The sequence below is a fragment of the Puma concolor genome, chromosome E4, assembly GCF_028749965.1.
Source record: "Puma concolor isolate L17-30 chromosome E4, mPumCon1.1.hap2, whole genome shotgun sequence".
Lineage (NCBI taxonomy): Eukaryota > Metazoa > Chordata > Mammalia > Carnivora > Felidae > Puma > Puma concolor.
In genome coordinates this window covers 70835465-70858026 of record NC_141683.1, presented here as the reverse complement: position 1 = coordinate 70858026, position 22562 = coordinate 70835465, and the positions used below count along the sequence as shown (strand labels likewise).

The 22562-nt window shown below is 39.1% G+C and overlaps 1 protein-coding gene across 2 annotated transcripts in view; it reads left to right on the top strand.

Moving 5' to 3' along the window:
- The window catches only part of LOC147572807 (ankyrin repeat domain-containing protein 26-like), a 626452-nt gene that overhangs the window by 356137 nt on the left and 247753 nt on the right, over positions 1 to 22562 (top strand). For both annotated transcript variants that reach the window (XM_086693296.1, XM_086693295.1), the window contains exons 22-25: positions 9911 to 9947; positions 15624 to 15696; positions 18590 to 18650; positions 18767 to 18969. In XM_086693296.1, coding sequence (XP_086549422.1) covers positions 9911 to 9947; positions 15624 to 15696; positions 18590 to 18650; positions 18767 to 18969 — 374 coding nt within the window. The remainder of the gene's footprint in view (positions 1 to 9910; positions 9948 to 15623; positions 15697 to 18589; positions 18651 to 18766; positions 18970 to 22562) is intronic.

Here is a 22562-nt window from a genome sequence, read left to right as displayed (position 1 = left end):
CTGACAGCTTGGAGCCTGGAGCTGCTTTGGATTCTGTGTATCCCACTGTCTCTCCCTCTCCTTGCTTGAGCTGTGTCTCTCAAAAGCAAATAAATGCTAAAAAAAAAAGATGCATATTAAACATAAATAGGAGTTGTTGTGTCTTTTGGATGACACTTTTCTTTAAATTGCTTTTTTTTCTTTTTTGAGTAATACTGATGGCGTTAGGTGATCTCTAAGTGATGATTAATTACTATTACCAAGTCTCATCAGGTTTTATCCTTTTTCATGTCCAGTATATGTATTTTTGATTTTATTTTCAATTGGTAGGAGTAGAAAGATGAAAGATAACTTTCACTGTATAGACTTATCCTTTAATGAGGATAAGTTATAGGTGGGTGATAAAGAAGGAAGAGATGTGCTTTAGATTCACACAAGACTAAGTTGATTCATAGCTTTCCTACTGGCTAGGTGTTGTGACCTTGGGAGTGTTACGTATCATCACTAAATATGTTACCTGATATGAAAAGGAGGATAATAATATATCCTTCAAGGGTGGTTGTGCGTAAATAATATTTTATATACATAGCATTTAATTTAGTGCCTACCATATGCTTATCAGCATCGTTAACTGTCTTTATGCCTCTTTTGTTAGCATTCGCATTAAAATATTATCATTTTAAGCCTGCAGATAGTTTTTATACTTGCTTGACCTCTAGATGGCTTTGAAGTGCACTATATCAGATTAAGGAATACGTGGGGAATTATTTTTTTTTAAATCTTTACCTATTCAGATAAGTGACCTAGCATAGTTTCTTGTTTATCAAAAGACGTTAAATTAGCAAGTCTATAATACATTACCCAAGTGGGACAAGAAGCTTCCTTTTTGTCCCTTCATTTTACTCTTGGAGATCATTTACACAGATGAACACTGAAACATGTAAATGGTCGATTCTGAACAGATAGGCAAGATATTAACCTGATAAAGTATATCAAATTAGCTGTTTAAATAACTCTAAATTCCTAAGAGTGAAGTTATCTCTGTTATTTTAGAACAGCCTTCATGCTTGCTGTAAATTATGACTCAACAAATGTAGTCAGGCTGCTTCTTCAGCAAGGTATTGATCCCTTTCCTCAAGATGTATATGGATGGGCTGCAGATGAATATGCTTATATTAAGGGTTTTAATCTGTAAGTGTTTGTATTAAAATGCTAGTTATTACTAAACTGAGGTTTAAAATAATTTAACTGTTAACTTCGTATGTAACAGATGGGATTTCGTAGTTTGATCAGGCAGTTTTGGAATGGCAGTCGGTTAGTCCACAACATTAGCCAGAAATCAAGCAAAGGACTAGACTAGTTGGAAGTAGGAATGTGTGCAGGATTCTTTATCTCAGGACTTTTGAGACATTTATCCTCCAGGATCCTAACCTTATCCATTTCATTTCAAGTATAACCCCTCTGCATGGGACACAAATAATGTTACATCTGTGTTTTCTAACTAGTAACTTGGGTCTTGAAATGTTCAGTTTTGTAGAAGACCCTCTACTTTCCTTTGAGGGCTATCTCCTGTACCCTGTCCCTTGAATTTTCCACGAACCTAAGGAGCACCCTAAGACCAAAGAGACAGTCCTCTTTCACAAGTCATTTGGAGGGGAAAAAAGGACATCCTGATCATTCTACAGTTTCCTTTGATTCTGTTGCTGCAGCATTGCTGTTGAAACTGGTGCTGCAGTCTGGTTGTGATTGACCTTTACTCCCAGGATTCCCTTGCTGATCCAGTTTTCAGTCTTCATGGTGTTCCACACTTAGATTTCAAAGCTACAAAGTTTCTTTGTTCACTGCACATGCACATATGCTCAGCAGCTATCCCAAAGCACCAGCACCCTGTTTGGGCAGCTGGGCCTCCTGGCTTTCGCCATACACCCCTGTCCCTCCACACTCAAAGACCTTATGTGGAACCTATATCTTAGCCTAGACTTTCCTTATGAGTTACCCTTTGAGGATCTTGTTTGGTTTGTTGTTGTTGTTGTTGTTGTTGTTGTTGTTGTTGTTGTTTTGCCAGAAGATGTTAGTTGGGACCATTCTAAGCTGTCAGAGAGGTTCAAATGATGCTGCAGGAAGAGATCGGACTTCTCTTTCTCCTTTGTTAGCAGATATGTACCCCTGCCTTTTTTTAAGTAGGCTCCAAGCCCAGCGTGGAGTCCAACATGGGGCTTGAACTCACGAGCCTGAGATCAAGACCCAAGCTGAGATCAAGAGTTGGATGCCCAACGGACTGAGCCACCCAGGTGCCCCTGGACCACCGGTTTAAATCCTGTGGAGCATCTTTTTCTGAAGTCATGGAAGGTCTCATCTTGCCCTTCCCAGAGTAATGAGCATCACCTAAGAGGCCATGGCCTGAGAGGCCATGTTTTGGGTATAATATCTCATTAAATCCTCTTATCAACCTTATAAAATAAGGCAGTAATTTCCCTTGTTTTATAGAGGGAGATTTTGAGCCAAAGAGAAGTGGCTTCTCCAAGAACAAATAGCTATAGGTTATAGAGCTAGGACTTCTGAGTTCCAAACTCTTTCCATTCTGGAAAGCGAATTCTAATTATTCTCATTTCTATTTGATGTGTATTTACTTTTGATAGAGGGAGACGGAGTACGAGCTGGGGTGGGGTGGTTGCAGAGAGAGAGGAAGACACAGAATCCGAAGCAGGCTCCAGGCTCTGCGCTATCAGCACAGAGCCCAATGTGGGGCTCAAAGCCATAAACCGTGAGATCATGACCTGAGCTACAGTTGGATGCTTAACTACCCAGGTGCCCCTGGCAAGCTAGTTCTAATTTACTAAGCTAGAATGCCCTCAATTCATGACTGGTTCATCTTCCTGTTTTTTTATTCTTTAAGTACAGACTTAATGAAAAGCTTCTAGAACGTACAAATTTGAAGTATATGGGGTAATTAAAGTTTTGATATTTGCTCTGATATTAGTTGAAATACTCTAAGAATTTGATGTATTTGGTAAATGTTTTTCATATCAGCGTTAAAATAGTAATATTATTTATCACCCTTTTTTATACATAGCAGTAATGAAATAATTTGCCGACATAAAGAAGAAATCATGCTTAAAAATTCTTTGCAAAACAGCCATCCTGGTAAGACTTTACATAGTGAATTGCTCTTGGTGGTCCTAACATAAGTAAAGTCAGAGTAAGGGTGTTTTGATAATGAAAGAACAATGAAGAAAAGAACACCAATGTGTAAATTGCAGGTATATTTTTTTCTTTCTTAATTTCTCTCTTTATAGTCTAACGTTCAGAATTATTTAAGAAGTTAACTGTAGGTAATTGAAAATATAAGGCAGTATTATCTGAAAAGAAATTCATTATTTTAGTCATGACCCCTAAAATACCATGTGACATCTTTGTGTAATAAATACGAAAATGCTTTGTTAACTGTTTATTTAATTTTGAGAGAGAGAGAGAGAGAGTGAGAGAGAGAGAGAGCAAGAGAGGGACAGAGGAAGGTAGACAGAGGATCCAGAGCAGGCTCCACCACTGACAGCAGAGAGCCCAATGTGGGGTTGGAACTCGTGAGCTGCGAGATCACGACCTGAGCCAAGGTCAGATGCTTCACCAACTGAGCCATCCAGGTGCCCAGAGGAAAAAAGATTTTTAAGTTAGTATGTTTTATGTTTCCTCCATAAACATATTATAACAAATTGCACTTGTTATAAAAATGGATCTTTTATAAAATGTTTACAAATGGATTATATTCAGTAAATATTGTTACCTAGCGATTTGTCTCATTAAAAAATGAACCAGCCCTCAAACTGGGAATTCTACAGTACTTTCCTGGTACCATAAACAAATGGCAAATAATAAGAATTGAAAATCTTAGCTAGTGTGCAGCACTGCCAATGAGATTGTTTTTTTACAGATAGCTTCCAGGAGTACCGAAGAAAAGCAATGCCTTGTTGAGAGGCATAGGTTATTTCACATATTGTCTCAACAAGGTCTCACCATTATCAACTTCACTCCTCATAAATCAAGACAGAATGAGAGGGGCGCTTGGGTGGCTGCGTCGGTTAAGTGTCCAACTCTTGATTTCAGGTCAGGTCATCATCATCTCGCAGTTGGTGAGTTGGAGTCCTGTGTCAGACTTCTCTGTCGGGCTCGTTGCTGACAGCTCAGAGCCTGTGTGGCATTTTCCCTTTTCCTTCTCTCTCTGCCCCTCCCCTGTACATGCATGGTCTGCATCTCTCAAAAAAAAATAAACATTTAAAAACAACAACAACAAATCCAGAATGAGATATGTTGACTTCATTAGAACAGTGTTTTCTTCTGTTTGTTGGAGAATTGTCATGACACTGTAATTTTGTTAGAATAAGATAGTCCGTTGCCATTAGTCAAAATGTTATCTTCGCAAGTATTCAAATAGGGCAACTTGGGCTCCAGAAATTATAATAACAGCACAAAAATGTTTCACAATCACACACACACACAAAATGCTACTGTTGCTCCCTAGTTGTGGCACCTAGTGCACTGTACAATCTGAAAAGTAGGAAGAAAGCTTTAACTTGGTAGACTGTTACCAAAGGATTTCTGTAGGTTAGTTTTGGAAGTTACAGGAAAGGTAAAGATAGAACAGACAGCGTTTTGATCATTAAGGTGCTCATAACAGAATAGAGCTGTCCCTGCGGTTTTTGAAACAGAAAAGTTTCTGTGGTTTTTAAAAATAATTTTCAAAGGGATCATTTTTATTCATGTCCATTTGTTCACTTCACAAGTAACTCTTAAGTGCCTGTTAGCTACTAAGTGTTATCCCGTTGTTGTAGAATACAAACATTCAAAAACCAGTCTCTGCAACCCAGGAGTCTGTTGTTACCACTGCCATTTGTATTATTTACTCTATTTAGTGCTTACTGGGTGCCAGAGTCTCATAGAGCTTATAATTATCATTGTTATTTTATATTGGCATTTGTTCCAGTTACCGTAAGTTCCCGGTGAGGAATCTGAGTTTTCAAGGACTGGGTAGAATCTACGGTAAGCATGCAGAGTGAGGAGTTCAGTTTGCCAGGTAGAGAGGCAGAAGGACCAACATTTGTATGTTTGACAATGTTGGTAAACTATCACGATTACGTGTTTGGCGGAGTACACAGCAGTGCAGAGGCGAAGGTGTAGGGGTGAACTTAGCAGGATTTATGAGCAGTTGGGTTTTGCTGGTAGAAAACGTGTGCTATGGGAATGGTTGGGAATGAGGTGAATACGTAGGTAAGACAAGCTTATGGAAGTTTGTTAGTGCTATAGAAAGCAGTAGATCTTACCCGATAGGCCTTGGGAAATTTCTTCGGTAGAATGCTTTTAGCGGCAAATAATAGGTGACTTCTAACAGTGACTAAAACAGTAGGAACCAGAAATGTTTTGATGGTCAGTGATGTCATCAGGATCCCAGTCATCACTTGTTCAGTTCTGGAGTTGGGGGTATTTTTATTTCTCCTTTCCGGGATGGCTATTTAGCAACAGCTCCAGGTATCATATTCTCACATGGCAACATCCAGTGGGTGGGAAGGACTGCTTTTCTTTAGGTGTTTCTTTTCACTAGGAAGAGGCTTGCAGTAGACTTCCTCTAACATTTTAAAGACTAGGTTATGTCACATACTCATTCCTAAAGTGGTCCCTGGTAAATCAGGTACTGTGATTAGCTTAGAATAATCCTTTCTCTTTTTGAAGCCAGGGTGAGGCCACCTTTTCTGTGTATGGAGACAATAAATATCCAAATAAAGTTGTGATTCTCTAGCAAAAATGAAGAATATGGAATGGCTCTTAGGGACGGAACCAGCAGTATGTGATGCAGGGATTTTGGAGAATTTGAAGCAGAAGACTAATAAGATTAGATTTGAGTTTAGGACACTCTGGTTATGGCATAAAATACAGATCACCAAGCCTTTTTCCTAAAAAGCCAGTGAATATTTTAGGTGATGTGGTTTCTCAGCTCTGCCCTTGTAGTGTGAAAGCAGCCATAGCAATATGTAAGTGAAGACATGGGGCCATGCCCCAATAAACATTATTTACAGAACGAGATGGCAGGTTGGATTTGACCTGTGGCCATAGCATGCTGAACCCTCATATGGAGGATAGGTTATAGGAAACCACATAAAGAGACTGGGAGGCAAAGGAAGCTCTTGTTTTCTTAGCCTAGTATTAGTCCATTGTGAAACTTTCAGCTGTGTAGTTTGAAAACGTCAGGGGGTTCAATTTATTCCATTAATTTTTTTTCAGGGCCTTGTGTCTTTCTCATTTGTTTTGCTTATTTTTTTTATTCATTTAAGAAATATCAATAATATTTTGTGGCTTTTTTATCAGTTAAGAACTCACGTTTGACTAGGGCAATGGCAGGGAAAAGACAAAGCAGAGACCAAAACAGTATAGTAATACGAATCTGTGATTCCTGAATATGAAAAGTTAAGGGGTGAGAGAGAACTCTCAGAAGATTCAGAAGTTTCCAGGTTGTGTGCCAGCATGTAAATTGGACATGAAAAATGTGTAGGACTTTATCAGATGAACAGAGGAGAGCAGCAGGAATGAGGATACAGTAATTATGACTTTTGATTATTTTGGCAATGATTGCCTTTAATAGGTGAAGTATATTTTTAATTTTCTAAGAAATTAAGGAAAGGAAAGAAACAAAAAACTATAATCAGTAGTATGTTTCTATACTGTGTCTGATAGTTCTGTTTTTTCTAGAACAATCCCTGTTACTTCTTTTCATTCCTATCTGCCAGAAAAATGAACTAAGTCCTAGTTAGTTGGAAAAATTAACTGATTTTTCATATTTGAGAGGAACTTGTGTATGGTAGAACATAGTGGCAACCACCAGGATTCTCTCTCTCTTTTTTTTTCTGAGTAAAATAGGACTGTTGCTTGTTTCACACTTTGTGACATCATGATTTCATCTATTCCTTTTAAACCTTTCTTCGCATGGATATATAGGGATGTAGGAATTTTCAAGGCAAATACCAAGAAAAAGAGATTCCAGGAAAGGTATTCTGTGACATAACTTTCTGACTGTAACCACGTGTATGACATCAACCCAAATAATAAAATTTCATATAATGCGTTGTGATAGAGGCACCACAACGACACCCAGATTTGATTATTCACTGGAAGATCTCACAGGACTCAGCATACAGTTGTTGCCTATGGTTTGTTATGGGGACAGGCTAGAAAGGCCAATCAGCACAGACAAATGGTGCATGGGGTGAAGTCCAGAGTAGACCAAGCACAGGCTTCCAGGACTCCTATCTTTATGGAGTTAGCAGGATGTGCTTAATTCCTCCAGCATGAAATTAGGACAGCACAAGTGAAATGTTGTCTGCCAGTACGAGGCTTATGGATACTCAGTGCCCGAGGTTTTCATCAAATGCTAAGCACATAGGCATCTTCTCCTTAGCATGTCCCAAAATTCCAGGTTTCCAGAAAGAAATCAAGTGTACGGCCTTAAGCACACTGATTTTACCAATACTTAGGCACAGTGAGCTTCTATTACCAAGCTAGGGAATGGTGGAAACCTTCCTTAAATCCAAGATCCCAGGGAACAACCAAGGGCCATTCATTCAAGTAGGATATTCTGAGGGTAGCCATCTTCGGCCTGCTGGATGAAACCTTTTCTGCATAGAAATTACAGCCCTCAATTCATTTTTGGTGGTGTCTTAAAATTTTATTTTAATAGCAAGTAAAATGATGGTTATCATGGTACTGGTTTCAGTTTCATCATCCATATGAAGTAGGTATTTGTACAAAAAAGACTAGGGCAATATTAGGTCATTATCATCTTTTTTTCTATGATTAAGCTTTCATTATGATTCTTAGATACGATCAGCATAATGATTTTTGATTTAAAATTAGAATAAAATCTCAATTATATGGAAAACCCAGGTTTGATTCATACAGTGCTGAATCCCTGTTTATAGTTATATTTGGTCATATTCATCAATTGTTTTCTTGCCTAAATATACAAATAACTTGTATTTTTGTATTTTGCTTTATGTATTTTCATATACTTCCATATGGGAGACAGTATCCCTATTGTGTTACTTTGATCTCTATCTTAATGTTCAAGGTGACTGTATCATGGTTAATATATGCTAAGAGTAGCTTCAATGGATACCGTGTTTGGTGGTTGTACTTTGTTTGATTGTTTTTTACATTTAATGATCCTTATTTTTTCAGCAGTTTTAAGTTCACAGCAAAATATAATAGAAAGTACAGAGAGTCTCCATATACCATACCACGCTCCCGTACACGCCTAGCCTCCCCTGTTGTTAACATCTTGCACGACAGTGGTCCATTTTTAGTAGTAATTTTTTTTCAGTTCCTTTGTTTAGTTTTGAGTGAGAGAGCATGTATGCGTGTGAGCAGCCAAGGGGCAGAGGGAGAAGGGAGAAAGAATCCTGTGCTGTCAGCACAGAGCCTGATGCAGGACTTGATTCCATGAAATGTGAGATCATGACCTGAGCTCAGATCCAGACATGGACGCTGAACCAATTGAGCCACCCAGGCACCCTGACAAGAGTGGTGCATTTTATATGGACACTAACTCATCATTTTCAGGCAATGTCTCTAATTTGCATTAGTGTTCAGCCTTGGTGTTATACATTCTATGGGTTTTAACAAATGTGTAATGATGTGAATCCACCTTTGTCGTATCGCGTGAAAGAGTTTCACTGCCTTAAAAGTCCTCTGTGCTTGGGCGCCTGGGTGGCTCAGTCGGTTAAGTGTCTGACTTTGGCTCAAGTCATGATCTCGTGGTTCACGAGATCGAGCCCCGTGTCAGGCTCTGGAATGACAGATCGGAGCCTGGAGCCTGCTTCCGATTATGTGTCTCCCTCTCTCTCTGACCCTCCCCCCATTCATGTTCTGTCTCTAAAATAAATAAACGTTAAAAAAATTTAAAAAATAGTCCTTGGGGGTGTGCCCCTTTTTCCCTACATTCACCCCAACCCTTACCTCCATAGTCTTGCTCTTTAAAGAGTGTCATATAGTAACAATCATACAGTGGCTATCGTTGAATGTTTAGAAAATTAAAATTCCCCACTAATTGAATGTAGGCATTCAAGATATTCTTTGCCCTTTGTTTTGTTTTGTTGCTCATCAGTAGAGGATCTGATGACGTATGCCTTCCATGAAAACAAGCATGATTTTTCTAGATGTGTGTCACCCAATGGGGAGGGTTGAGAAAAATGACATCATGAGCCACTACATAGTACCAACATTGGGATCCTCCTCTGTGATGTGCGGTGGGTCTAGATAGACTCTCTAGCAATGGAAGGAGACAGTGTCGAGAAGTTAGAAGTTTATCAAATTGGAATGCCACAGCCTTCCAACTTACCTTGGCATTGGAAATAAGGCCAGGGAGAGTCTGCTTGTTATGGTTTGGCCATGATGCAAAGTACAATAGCTATGGAGCACATTGTGAGGTGTTGTTTCATCCTAACTCTGAACAGTCTCTACTAAATGGCTGGGGAAGTTCTGCTGTGTTACAGCAAAATAAAAAAACTCTCTTTTAACTTCTATAGGGGTGGAAGTCCAGAAAAATCATGCTAGTTACAGTTTGACATTGTCAGCTTGTGATAATCATTCTCCTAACGACACCATTTTCCTCCAGTGTCATAGAGTTGGTCAGTGATGGCCATTGTAAACATCAGTTCACCTGTAGGTGTCAAATTTTGATTAAACCCACTCTTGCTTTTGGTCAATATAGAGGAGAAAGTAAGATTTCTTAGTGCTTTAAGCCTACGAATGGTATAATTACATTTCAGTGCAGTGTGGTTTCCAGGTGTGGTCCCAAAGCAATACTTTTTCACAAATCATAAGCTGTACACTTGTAATTTCCTCTATTTTTCAATTGTTGATTTAACATGTATTTTGCTTTCTTCTTTAGGAGCAGATAAGAATGCTGAGGAAGATTCTATAGCCAGGTAGGATTTTTATGGATTTGTAAAAGTGACATTCGTTGGGGCACGTGGGTGGCTCAGTCGGTTAAGATTGTGACTCTTGACTTCAACTCAGGTTTGTGAGATCAAGCCCCACGTCGGGTTTTGCGCTGACAGCCTCCTTGGGATATCTTTCCCGATTTCTGTGTGCACTCACTCTCAAAGTATAAAGGAATGAAATGAAATGAAATGAAATGAAATGAAATGAAATGAAATGAAATGAAATGAAATGAAATGGAAAATGAAAGGAAAGGAAGTGAAATGAATGAACTGAAAATTATGTGTTTCCTAAGGGAACGCAGAGAACAAAAGCAGTTGTTGAGTGGTCTACCCTGGACAAGACACTATATCCTATGCATAACATCTGTTAAATTATATAGGCATTGCATAGCTTTGCAAAATAGCTGTGTTGTTGTAGCCTACTTTTTATTACTTTGGCAACTGTGGTTCAGGGAGGTTGAAGACTCGACCATGATTCCATAGTTAATGGGTAGCTGAGGGGCTTTTCCCATCAGCCTGTGTAGCTGCCACATCCATTCTCTGGTTCCTCAGCAGCACTGAGATGAAGATACAGATCCTAGGGCAGATCAACTCAGAATGTCAAAGCTAATCATGTCGGAACTCTAATTTAGGGTTTTCTTAAGAAACCAGGTTAGTGCAAGCATTTGCCCTTATGTATTTGACCCCTAGTGCTAACAAAAGTCATTAGTGCAGTGGTAACTAGTCCCTTGTTTTTACCATCCGAGATTTTAGGATGGATGTCAGCTATGGCCATGGTGTCAAGGCTTTTACATAATAAGCAAGATGTCGTCAGGCATCTCCTTAGATGTGATGATATCCCCTCTTCTTGAGACAAATGAGTTTTCTGTAAGGGAAGGGTATCTAGTTGTAGACCATGTTACGTTAATTAAATTCAGTCTCTATCGCAAGGATATTGCTAGGATATTTCGAGGATTCTCTGTTGCCTAAGTTCCCAGTCTGGTTTCCCTTTGGACTAGTACCCTTGACTAGTTCTAGGAAGCTTTTTCTTTTTTGGAGATTTTTTCCCTATGAAGTTTCTGTACTGTGTTTTTGCCTTTTTACTTTCTTCTCTGGGTTTCTTGGTTTTCTTTTTTTTTTTTTTTTCCCCATTAATATTTCCCCTTCTGCCAGCTAAGGACTCTCCATTTTTCCAGAGGCCAAATCAAAACTACTTATAGTCTCAAGATTTAGGGAACCTCAGAGATTGATTCATCAAAATACCCTCTGGTAATTCAACCTCTGTTTAGCCTCCTTGCCCAATGGTTGCTTACATGGACAGTTTGAAACTCAAAAGAGATTGAAGTGACCTAGTTAGATATGATAAGTCACAGAAATGAGATTTACATTCGGGTTCTTTTCTTTCTTTCTTTCTTTCTTTCTTTCTTTCTTTCTTTCTTTCTTTCTCTCTTTCTTCTTTCTTTCTTTCATTTCTTTCTTTGTTTTTTTTGTCTTCATCTCGCAGACAAATATTTCAATGATAGAAATCTGGGGAGTGGGTCTAATGAATACAATGAAGGAGGGTAAGAGTCGAATTAGCAGAGGAGACCAGGTTTCAAGAAGAACAACACTGAGTTGGATAGAAACAAGAGTTTTAGGAAAGATGTCAGAATATGGGGGTTTATGCCAAGTGAGATAAAGGTGAATGACAGGAATGAAGGACCCAGGATTAGAGGAGTTGTTTAGAAAGGCATATTCAAATAGAGAGTTCAAGAGGGTCGTGACCAGGTTTCTGCTTTTGTGTGTGTTGGTTTCATTGGAGGTGCGAGCATACCTCAGATTTTCTGTTGAGAGAGATTAAAAATCATTTGAGCTGCTGGGAAGAGTCTGTTTACAGCAAATACAAATATGATATCCCCTACTTCCACCCCAACTGAGGGAGGATAGCTTAGATCCTCTCAAGGAATTGGGGGTGGGGGGTGGAGATTCCGCACATCAGAGATGTATGGCCCAAGGCAAGCTGTCTCCTCACTCCACCTCTTTTCCTAAATCTGTGATGCCCTTCCCATGTACTTGTAGGGCTGGGCAGGGGTAGGACTGACTTGTCAAATCAGTAAGGGAGCTTCATCTGGATCGGTGATAACATGCCTATGTTGAGGGGACTGTGTGGATGACTGAGACTCCCAGTTCGCTTGTTCTCCAGGAGCAGGACATGGTTCCTACCCTCGGTCATTTGAGCCCATCCTTGTTGTAGGAGTGTATGGCTTCAGAGGCTCAAGTTTGAAAGGTTGGGGAAGGCCACAGAACCGTGCCGAAGAGTGATGTAGGAGTGGGAGCTCATAGGGAAGAAAATAGTCAGGCAGCGTATAGAGAAATAGAGGCACAACTACCAGGACCATTTGATCGCAGTCTCTCTCCTTGGGTAGCTGAATGCCCCCTGAAGGCTTGGAATGTCTTGCTAGTTATTATGGACCTAAATAAGGCAAGACCAGTGTAGGAACAAAGTTGGCCGTGGGAACTTTTAATCTCTAGTTAGTACTACCACTCATAACATGGAAACCCAAACTTTGATATATTTAGTTAAACAGAGGTCTACCTCGCACACAATGTAATGGATGGTCCACCATGTTCGCCGTAAGTGTAGCACCCATCTGGTAAAGTATGATGGTGTTACGATACCACTGATTAGATAACCTATGCTGTACCTTTGAGCCTTGTGGTTATTCATTCTATAACTGGAACACTGAACTTCCCTCTCCCCTTCACCCATTTTGTCAATCCCCCCACCTCCCCTCCCTCTGGCAAGAGTCAATTCTCTGCATTTATGGGTCTGTTTCTGCTTTTGCTCTGTTTGTTCATTTATTCCCCATTTTACATTCTACACAGAAGTGAAATCATATAGGATTTGTCTTTCTCTGTCTGACTTATTTCACTTACCCTCATACCATCTAGGTACATCCATGATGTGCAGATCTCATTCTGTTTTATAGCTGCGTAATATTTCAGTGTGTGTGTGTGTGTGTGTGTGTGTGTGTGTGTGTGTGTGTGGTCTCTTCATGTATTGGTGGACACTTGGGTTGTTCCATATCTTGTCTATTGTAAATAATGCTATAATGAAGATAGGCGTGCATATATCTTTTCAAATTAGTATTTCCATTTCCCTTGGGTAAATAAATACCCAGTAGTGGAATCACTGGATCCTATGGTATTTGTGTTTTTAATTCATTGAGGCCCCTCCATAGTGGCTTTCACTGTGGCGATACCAATTTACATCCCATGGCCAGTGCACAAGGGTTGTTTTTTCTCCACACCCTGAGCAACCCTTGTTGTTTCCTGTGTGGTGAAACTGAGCCATTCTGACAGATGCGAGGTGAGAAGTCATTGTAGTAACGTTTATACATTTATTTTTCAACCATTTCAGAGCATTCCCTGCCTGTCATACTTGGTTATGGAAACTCAGACTGGGTCTTTCCTGGAGATTTCACAGGTTGGCAGAGGTGGAGTCAAAATAGAGAACTGAAAGTTTTTTTTAAAACAGGGTCCAAATTGTGAAAGACCTGTACTCTAGAAACCGTAACACACTGACGAAAGAAATTGAAGGTGACGGAAAGAAAGAGAAAGACATCCGATGCTCACAGATGGGAAGAATACATATATTTAAAGTGTCTACACTACCCAAAAACAGCTACAGATGTCATGCAATCCCTGTCACCATACCAACAGCATTTGTCACAGAGCTAGACAAACAAGCCTAAACGTTGTATACAACCACAAAAGACCTTGAATGGCCAAAGCAATATTGAAAACGAGGAACCCTGGAGGTATCGCAATCTCAGCTTTCAAGTTCTATTCCAAAGCTGTAGTAATCCAAACAGTATGGTGGGTACTGGCGTACAAAATAGCCTCATAGCTCAGTGGAATAGAACCGCAAACCCAGACATAAATCCACCACTGTATGGTCAGTTCATCTTCCACAAACAGGAAAGACTATCCATTGGGGAAAAGGCAGTCTCTTCACCAAATGGTGTTGGGTACACCAGACAAGTCACATTCCAAAGAATGAACCTGGGTCAATTTCTGTACCATACACACAAATAACCTCAAAATGAATTAAAGACCTAAGTGTGAGACCTTAAACCATAAAAATCCTTGAAGAGAGCACAGGCCGTCATTTCTCTGACTTTGGCTGTAGCAACATTTTACTAGTTATGTCGCTTGAGCCAAGGGAAATAAAGCAAGAATAAACTATGGGGACTACATTAACCTACAAAGCTTTTGCACAGTGAAGGGAAACATCAAAACTAAAAGGCATCCTCTGGGATGGGAGAACATATTTGCAAATATTTTGCAAATCCAGTAAAGGGATAGTATCCACAAAGTATAAAAAATTGATATGAGTAAACATCCTCCCCTCCAAAAAAGCCCAGTTTAAAAATGAGCAGAAGATATAACCAGACATTTTTTCCAAGACAATATACAGATGGTCAACAGACACAGGAAAAAAGGCTCCCCAAAACTACAACGAGATATCATGTCACACATGTCAGAATGGCTAAACTCCAAGACACAAGAAGCAAGTGTTTGCGAGGATGTGGAGACAAAGGAAACCTCTTGAACTGTTGGTGGAAATGCAAATGGGTGCGGCCCCTCTGGAAAACAGTATGGAGATTCCTCAAAAAATTAAAAAGAGAACTCTCCTATGATCCAGTTATTGTACTATTGGATACTACCCAAAAAAATACAAAAAAACACGAATTCCATGGGACACACGCACCCCTGTGTTTATTGCAGCATTATTTCCAATAGCCAGCGCAAACGTCCATTGACAAATGAGTGAATGCAGAAGTTCTATATGTATGTATCTGTGTGTGTATATGTTTTTCATACACACACACACACACACACACACACACACACACACACACACCTGGAATATTACTCAACCATAAAACAATGAAATCTTGCCATTTACTTGGCAAGGATGTAATCAGGATGGAGCCTGAGAGTAGTATGTTAAGAACAGTCAGGGAAAGACAAATACCATATGATTTTACTCATGTAGCACTTAAGAAACAACAAATGAGCAAAGGAGAAAAAAGAAGGAGAGACAAACCAAGAAATAGGCTCTTACCTGCCGAGAACAAACAGATGGTTCCCAGAGAGGAGGTGAGTGGTGGGAGGGCTGAAGGAGGTGATGGGAATGAAGGAGTGCCTTTGTCATGAAGAGCATGGGGTGAGTATGGAGTTGGTGAATCACTATATTAAAAAACTGATATAGGGGCGCCTGGGTGGCGCAGTCGGTTAAGCGTCCGACTTCAGCCAGGTCACGATCTCGCGGTCCGTGGGTTCGAGCCCCACGTCAGGCTCTGGGCTGATGGCTCAGAGCCTGGAGCCTGTTTCCGATTCTGTGTCTCCCTCCCTCTCTGCCCCTCCCCCGTTCATGCTCTGTCTCTCTCTGTCCCAAAAATAAATAAACGTTGAAAAAAAAATTAAAAAAAAAATAAATAAAAAAAAATAAAAAACTGATATAACACTGGATGCTATTATTACTGGAATTAAAATAAAACTCAATGAAAAAACCAGAGGCCAACTTTTAATTATACCAAGAAACGTGGTTTAATACACAGATAGCTGACCTTTCACTTAATTTTTTAAATTTTCTTTTAAATGAACATGTTTTTGTTGTATATTTTTGCTCTAAAGGCTTTCTGACAAACCTGGTCCTGATGATTCATGGCCTACATCATCTAGCCAAGTCTTACATTTTGGTACCAAGGTAAAGTACTCTCCTGTGAAACTCACTTTCCTGCTCTGAATTGAGTTTTCTCCCTTATTTACTCTGAAAATTTAAGAGGAGCCTGTGTATCATAATTTTATGTGTGTCATGGAAAGTTAGCAGGAAAAAACCACTTTACAGATACATAACGCGTTGGATGTTTTGTTTTGTTTTGTTGTACTTTGGTAAATCCTACAGGTGGAGTCTTATAAAAGAATGGGCTGGAAAATATATAATGACCGTCAAATTATATTAGGAAAAGCTTTCCCATAATGGAGGAAATGTGACATTTGGTTAAGGATAAGGATTCTTACTGTGATAGTAGCATGACTGATACTACTCATGCCTAAATGAAACCTGATTGGGTCCAAGTATCTATTGTAGGTTCCCCCCCCCCCCGGCCCCGGGCAAGTTTTATTTTGGTGACATACAGGATTTTCCTTTGGCTCTATCCTTTGTTCTACATTTAGACTAAAATAATATTAGAAAATGTAGAAATTTAGATGTTTACATTATTTCTCAACATTTACGTTACAAAAGTGTTCCCCTGTAGTTTTGAAATAACTCCATGAAGAGTTAAGTTAAAATTGTGCATCTCCCTGAAGAATACGTATTTTGCTGAAAAGAGTAGCTCTATGAGCAGAGGCTCTTCATAGCCAAGTTGTCAAATTTCTGATTTCAGAAATCTTTCATACTGTAGCTTTGAAAACTATCTCCTCCTAGTCCTTGTGTCAGATTCTAAAATTTGAAGTTTCAGACATCTGATATTTATTTCAGTATTCATTTCAAAGCCCCTACATCATTATAAGCTACTGGAGGTTAGGAAACACAATTGTTTGACTGCTGGAGCTCCTAGAATAAAGTCTTGCTTGGAAGAAACAATGTCATAGGTTTTGAATGTGAACAAATGAGTAGGGAAATGGAATTCCGTAGAATGGAGTTTGAAAAGGAACAAAATACGCATGATATATCACAATTAAATATGTGAATTTAAAAAGTCAGGCTTCAGTTTACATTCCGTTTTAGTGTTTAACATGTATAAACGCAAATGAATTCTATTGAGGAAATCAGGAGTTACATAAGAAAGAAGGTTACAGTATATTTTTAGTATCCTCCCATTGTGAGCTTAGAATTGCAGAGAAAAAGTCCTCAGCCTTTGTTTGTGTAACCCCAACTGTGTCCCATTACATACATCCTTTGAAGGTTCCCATTTCTTCCTAGAATTCTCATTCCCAATTCTTTCTCCATAGTGAAAGTTGATGTGTTAGGAACCTCTCTTTTTCTGTTATTTTGTTAGTCTAGTAGTAATTTATAGCTTTTAGGAAGTGATAGATGCTAGTAATTGAACAATTTATTTTATAGTGAAAAAACTTAAATTCTTTATTACAGTACTTATAACCAGGTAACTGTAGTGTGATTAAAGTCAGTATTATTGGGGATATACTGTGAATCAAAGCCTCTGTTTTACGTATAAGTTATATATATATATCTTTCAAAGGTTTAAAAGACACTATTGTTCATACTATATTCCCAGTTCTACTTATGTACCTGTTGAAAAGTGTATGTTGTTTACACTTACCTTATTTTGCTCACATTTCTCCTTTTCTTCCTTGTCTTAAGCTCATGCTTCATTGATTGGTCATGTCTCATTTTTTTTCCTTTTTTTCTCTTCTCCCCCGATGCTTTTAAAGATATTTTTGATGTTTTTAAGTTTATTTATTTTGGAGCGAGAGAGAGAGACAGAGTGCAAGCAGGGTAGGGTCAGAGACAGTGGGAGACACAGAATCCAAAGCAGGCTCCAGGCTCGGAGCTGTCAACACAGAGCTCAATGTGGGGCTCAAACCCACAAACCATGAGATCATGACTCATGAGCTGAAGTTGGACGCTGAGCTGACTGAGCAACCTATGTGTTCCCACCACCATGCTCTTTTTTAATGGTTTACCCCTACTCTAATATTTCCTTGCAGAAAACATTACTTTAGTGTCTGTTCTTTTAGTACATCACTTTCTGTCAACTCCATTGTCAACATATTGGTTATGGAATTCTACTGTCTGTGTGTGGTTTTCATCCATGACTCATTGCCCCACAAGGTTTATTATTTTTTTTCTCTTTCTTGGAAGGAGCTGAGCTAAATGTTTTTGTAATGTTTGTATTTCTCCTGGAAAGGGAGGGAGAGAGAGAGAGAGAGAATGAGCAAGTGCTAGTAGGGAGGGGCAGACAGAGAGGGAAGGAGGGGATTTCAAGCAGGTTCCACTCTGTCAGCACAGAGCCCGATATGTGGCTTGAACCCCACTAACCGTGAGGTCATGACCGGAGCTGACATCAAAAGTGGGTCACTTAACTGACTGAGCCACCCAGGCATCCCAGAAGGAGCTACATTTAAACAGTCATATTTGTCTTTAGTGTTTTGAGAAACAGAAGCCACTTAAACTGTTTGCAATTCCAACTTACCAACATAAGATACTACTGAAGAGTAAGTTTGTATATTTTCTCTTACAAGAGATAGTTCATGCCAGTCTAAATCATGCAAACACTTCACAAGATAACATATTTAAATTTCTTAGTGTTAGTTTTTTCAACATGCTTTCAATTACCTAGGGTTCAATGTTTATCTGAGGTTGCTTTGGTAAAGTATTTACCCGATATTAATCAGTTACAGGTACGGCGGGTAACATTGGGACTACTTATGAGATCTCTTGTCATCCTCACCACATAAGGAAATGGAGACTGGTAATAAATAGTAAACGGCATAACTGAGATGTGAATCTACATTTGAATGATTCCAAAGCCTGTGTTCCTTGTGTAATGGTGCTCATTTGGTAATGGTGAATATTACAATGATGTTATCGAATTGGATTCTTGTAATCCTTAAAGCTATTAATTCTTTTCTAGAATGTCCCGAAATCACGCATAGCAAAGCTACTGCATTCTTCTTGGAAATTCATTAAAAACAGTAAGCTATTGGAAGACTTGTATTATTCACTAATTCTTGTCCATTCTTGTGTTATTCACTAATTTGAAGTTACAGATATTTATTTTCATGTCCTCTTTACTTTGTTTTCTACTAAGTGAGAGCAAAACGTGGCACTATGAAACCAGAAGATGGAACCTTATCTGAGGACAAAAATCCTGATTCTGAAAATAAAGATATGGCTGAAACTCTATGCAAACCACAAGTCAGAGTTTATGGCGATCCTATTCCTGTTTTACCATCATCTAAATCTCTTCTGAAACCTTCTCTCAAGACGTTAGCTGTCCTTGGTCTTGCAAAGGTAAGTTGTTTTGTACCTTTGTACTTTTGTACCACCCGTACCATCCTCTTGCTCCTTATAATGATGAAAAGGATCTTAGGAAGAAATGGAAGTCCTCAAGATCATAATAGAAATCAGTGTAATGACAACAGAGAGGAAGGTACAGGATTGAAATTTAGAAAGTTTGGTGGGAGTAGATCATTCTCAGGTATGCCTTTATGGCAGCAAAGAAGGAGAAGGCAGCTGGAAAGAATAGCTAGATGCATATGAAGATGAGGAGGGGGTTGAAAGGGAAGAATTCATTTTAGAAGGGCGAGTTGAACTTAAAGTATGAAGAGTTGAGGGAAAGTATCATAAAATCACAGCAGCAATAGTGGGATTAAGGCAGAGCAGATGCTCTTTAAATTATAAAATGTGGGAGGGGATATTTTAAGTGCAAGTTAAGAAAAAAAAAGCCAGGTAACAACCAAAAAATGCTTAGACTCTTCTGAATGACTTACAGCTGATTTCTGCGAAGAACCAAAAGAAATTTTGCCCTTGCCTTTCAGTTTAATAAAGGTGATATCCTAGATTTAGTTTAGCAAAACCTGTGTTTCTAAGGAATACAAAGTGAAATCTGTTTTAGTCCATACCAGGTTGATTGTGAATTTTCACTTTTTGGTTATTGTCTTTCTTGGGGTTTCTAAGGTAACCTACTGTGTGGTATAATCTTGGTATATTTTAGGTCTTTTGGAGTAGAAAGAGAGGAAATAAACTTTTATTCTTTTCATTAAATAAAATTTCTGGTGATGTAAATAAGGTTCTTTATCCGTGAAATGAAAAACTAAATTTGAAGCTGCAACACTGAATTTGTTTTTTGTTTTTTAGCTTATTTATTTATTTTGAGAGAGAGAGCAAGCAGGGTAGGGACAGGGAGAGAGGGGAGAGACGGAGAGAATCCCAAACAGGCTCTTCATTGTCAGCACAGAGCTCGACGCATAGCTAAGACTCACAAACCGGTTTGCAAGATGACGACCTGAGCCCAAATCAAGATGCTTAACTGCCTGAGCTACCCAGGTGCCACTTAAGCTGCCACACTCTGAAAGAAAAAATATATAAAATATGTTTTCTGCATTCTGATTTATCTTTTTTTAATTTTAAGTTTTCAATTGTTTATGTATTTTGAGAGAGAGAGAGTAAGACAGAGGCAGAGAGAGAGAGAGAGAGAGAGAGAGAGAGAATCCTAAGCAGGCTCTGTGCTGCCAGTGTCAAACCCGACACAGAGCTTGAATAACCTGAGCCAAAATCAAGTTGGATGCTTAACCAGCTGAGCCACCCAGGTGCCACTCTTTTTTTAATAGTATCTGCATAGAATAGACACATACACACATTCCAAATGAATGAACTCAACATGTATAAATTTTTGTCTAATATGAACTCTTTGTCATGACAGAATCATAAGGCATGAAAGGTTGCCAAGAGGGTATACAAAATTCGTTGTAAGAGGTGATTTTTACTTTTTCGAAGATCTCCGACAATAGATACATTTTTAAAACAATATTTATTTATTTTTGAGAGAGATGGAGCATGAGCGGGGGAATGGCAGAGAGAGAGGGAGACACAGAATCTGACGCAGGCTTCAGGCTCTGAGCTGTCAGCACAGAGCCTGGCACGCGGGGCTCGAGCTCAGGAACCATGAGATCGTGACCTGAGCTGAAGTCGGATGCTTAGCCGACTGAGTCCCCCAGGCACCCCAAGATACATTTTATATTATTCAGGGGAAACTTTAGTATTCATAGTTGTTCAATTTAGCACGTAAATTCTTTCATGTCTAAAACTGAGAAAGACTGCTGAGTTGTTTTTTTTTTTTTTTTTGGTCCCTTTCTTCTTTCCTCCTGGGAATGTTCAGTCTTCCTTGATAATCAAACATGTATTTGAAGACTTTAAAATCTTCAAATTGGATGATCATAAATATATTAGTTGCTTAATACTAGATTCCTTCTCGGGTCCTTAACAACCTTCCTATATGGTGTAGATAGGAAATTAGAGCTCTTCATATGCTGTTCCCAGTGGAATAATAAAACTATATGAAGTTGAAAATCGGTTTTTATATTTTTCTTAGACATCGTGGTAGTACTGGAAAATGGCTCAAAATTCTGTAATCCTGTATTTCTCTTCTATACTTTAAATCTTGTCCCTTAAGATTAACTTTTTCATTCGTTTTACTATTTTTTTTAATGTTGATTTTTGAGAGAGAGTGAGGGAGCATATGAATCGCAAGCCGACTCCATGCTTCGTGTGGACCTGATGCAGGGCTTGATCCCACGGCCTTGGGATCATGGCTCGAGCTGAAACTAAGAGTTGGATGTTCAACTGACTGAGCCACCCAGGCGTCCCAAGATTAATTTTTAAAAAGCAGTATTCTTATAAAATCCTGAATTAGTGTTTCACAGTTAAAACTTTTTATGACTCTTACTGCTATTCATTCCAGAAATGACTATTTGTGTATATTAGTAAAAGCATATTTTACATCCTTAAAACTACTGTTAAAATATGGAGTTGAAATCTTGAATCTCATGTTTTTTCCCCTGCTTTTGTGATTGTATTATTTTTACTCCTTAAGAATATTTTTAGTGTTTGTTTATTTTTGAGAGAAAGTGAGGGAGAAGGGGAGGGGTAGGCAGAGGGGTACAGAGGGTCCAAATCAGGCTCTGTGCTGACAGCAGAGAGCCTGATGCGGGGCTCGAAGTCATGAACCAAGAGCTCATGACGTGAGCAAAAATCGGAGACTTAACTGACTGAGCCACCCAGGCGCCCCTCCCCTGTTTTCATTATTATTCTTTATTTGTTCTTTATTTTTATTATTTGACAATTTAGTGTCCAGTTAGGGAATATATAGTATGTACATTGTAGTCTTGGCTTAGGGAGTAGATTCATGGAATTCATCACTTCCGGATAACCCCAGGGCTTATTCCAACATGTGCCTTCCTCAATGCCCACCATCCCTTTTTTCCACCCCCTTAACTCCGCACCCCCATCAACCCTCAGCTTGTTCTCTGTCTTTTAAGACCGTCATATGGTTTGCCTCCCTCTAGGTATTTGTAACTATTTTTTTTCTTTCCCTTCCCCTATGGTCTTGTGTGACGTTTTCAAATTCCACATATGAGTGAAAACATATGATATCTTTCTCTTGACTGACTTATTTCATTTAGCATCATACCTTCCAGTTGCTTGCACAGTGTTGCAAATGGCAAGATTCCATTCTTTTTCATGGCCAGGTCGTATTATTCCGTTGTAGATAGACCAGCACCTCTTCTTTAGCCATTCATCAGTTGATGGACATTTGGGCTCTTTCCATAATTTGGCGATTGTTGATAGAACTGCTATCAACTCTGGGGTACAACCCCTACAAATCAGCACTCCTGTATCCTTTGGATAAATGCCTACTAGTGCTGTAATTCTATTTTTAATTATTTGAGGAACCTCCACACTGTTTTCCAGAGTGGCTGCACCCGTTTGCATTGCCACCAACAGTGCAAGAGGGTTCCCATTTTGCCACATCCTCGCCAACATCTGTTATTTCCAGAGGTGTGAATTTCACCACCACACTCTGACTGATTGAGGTGTTATCCCAG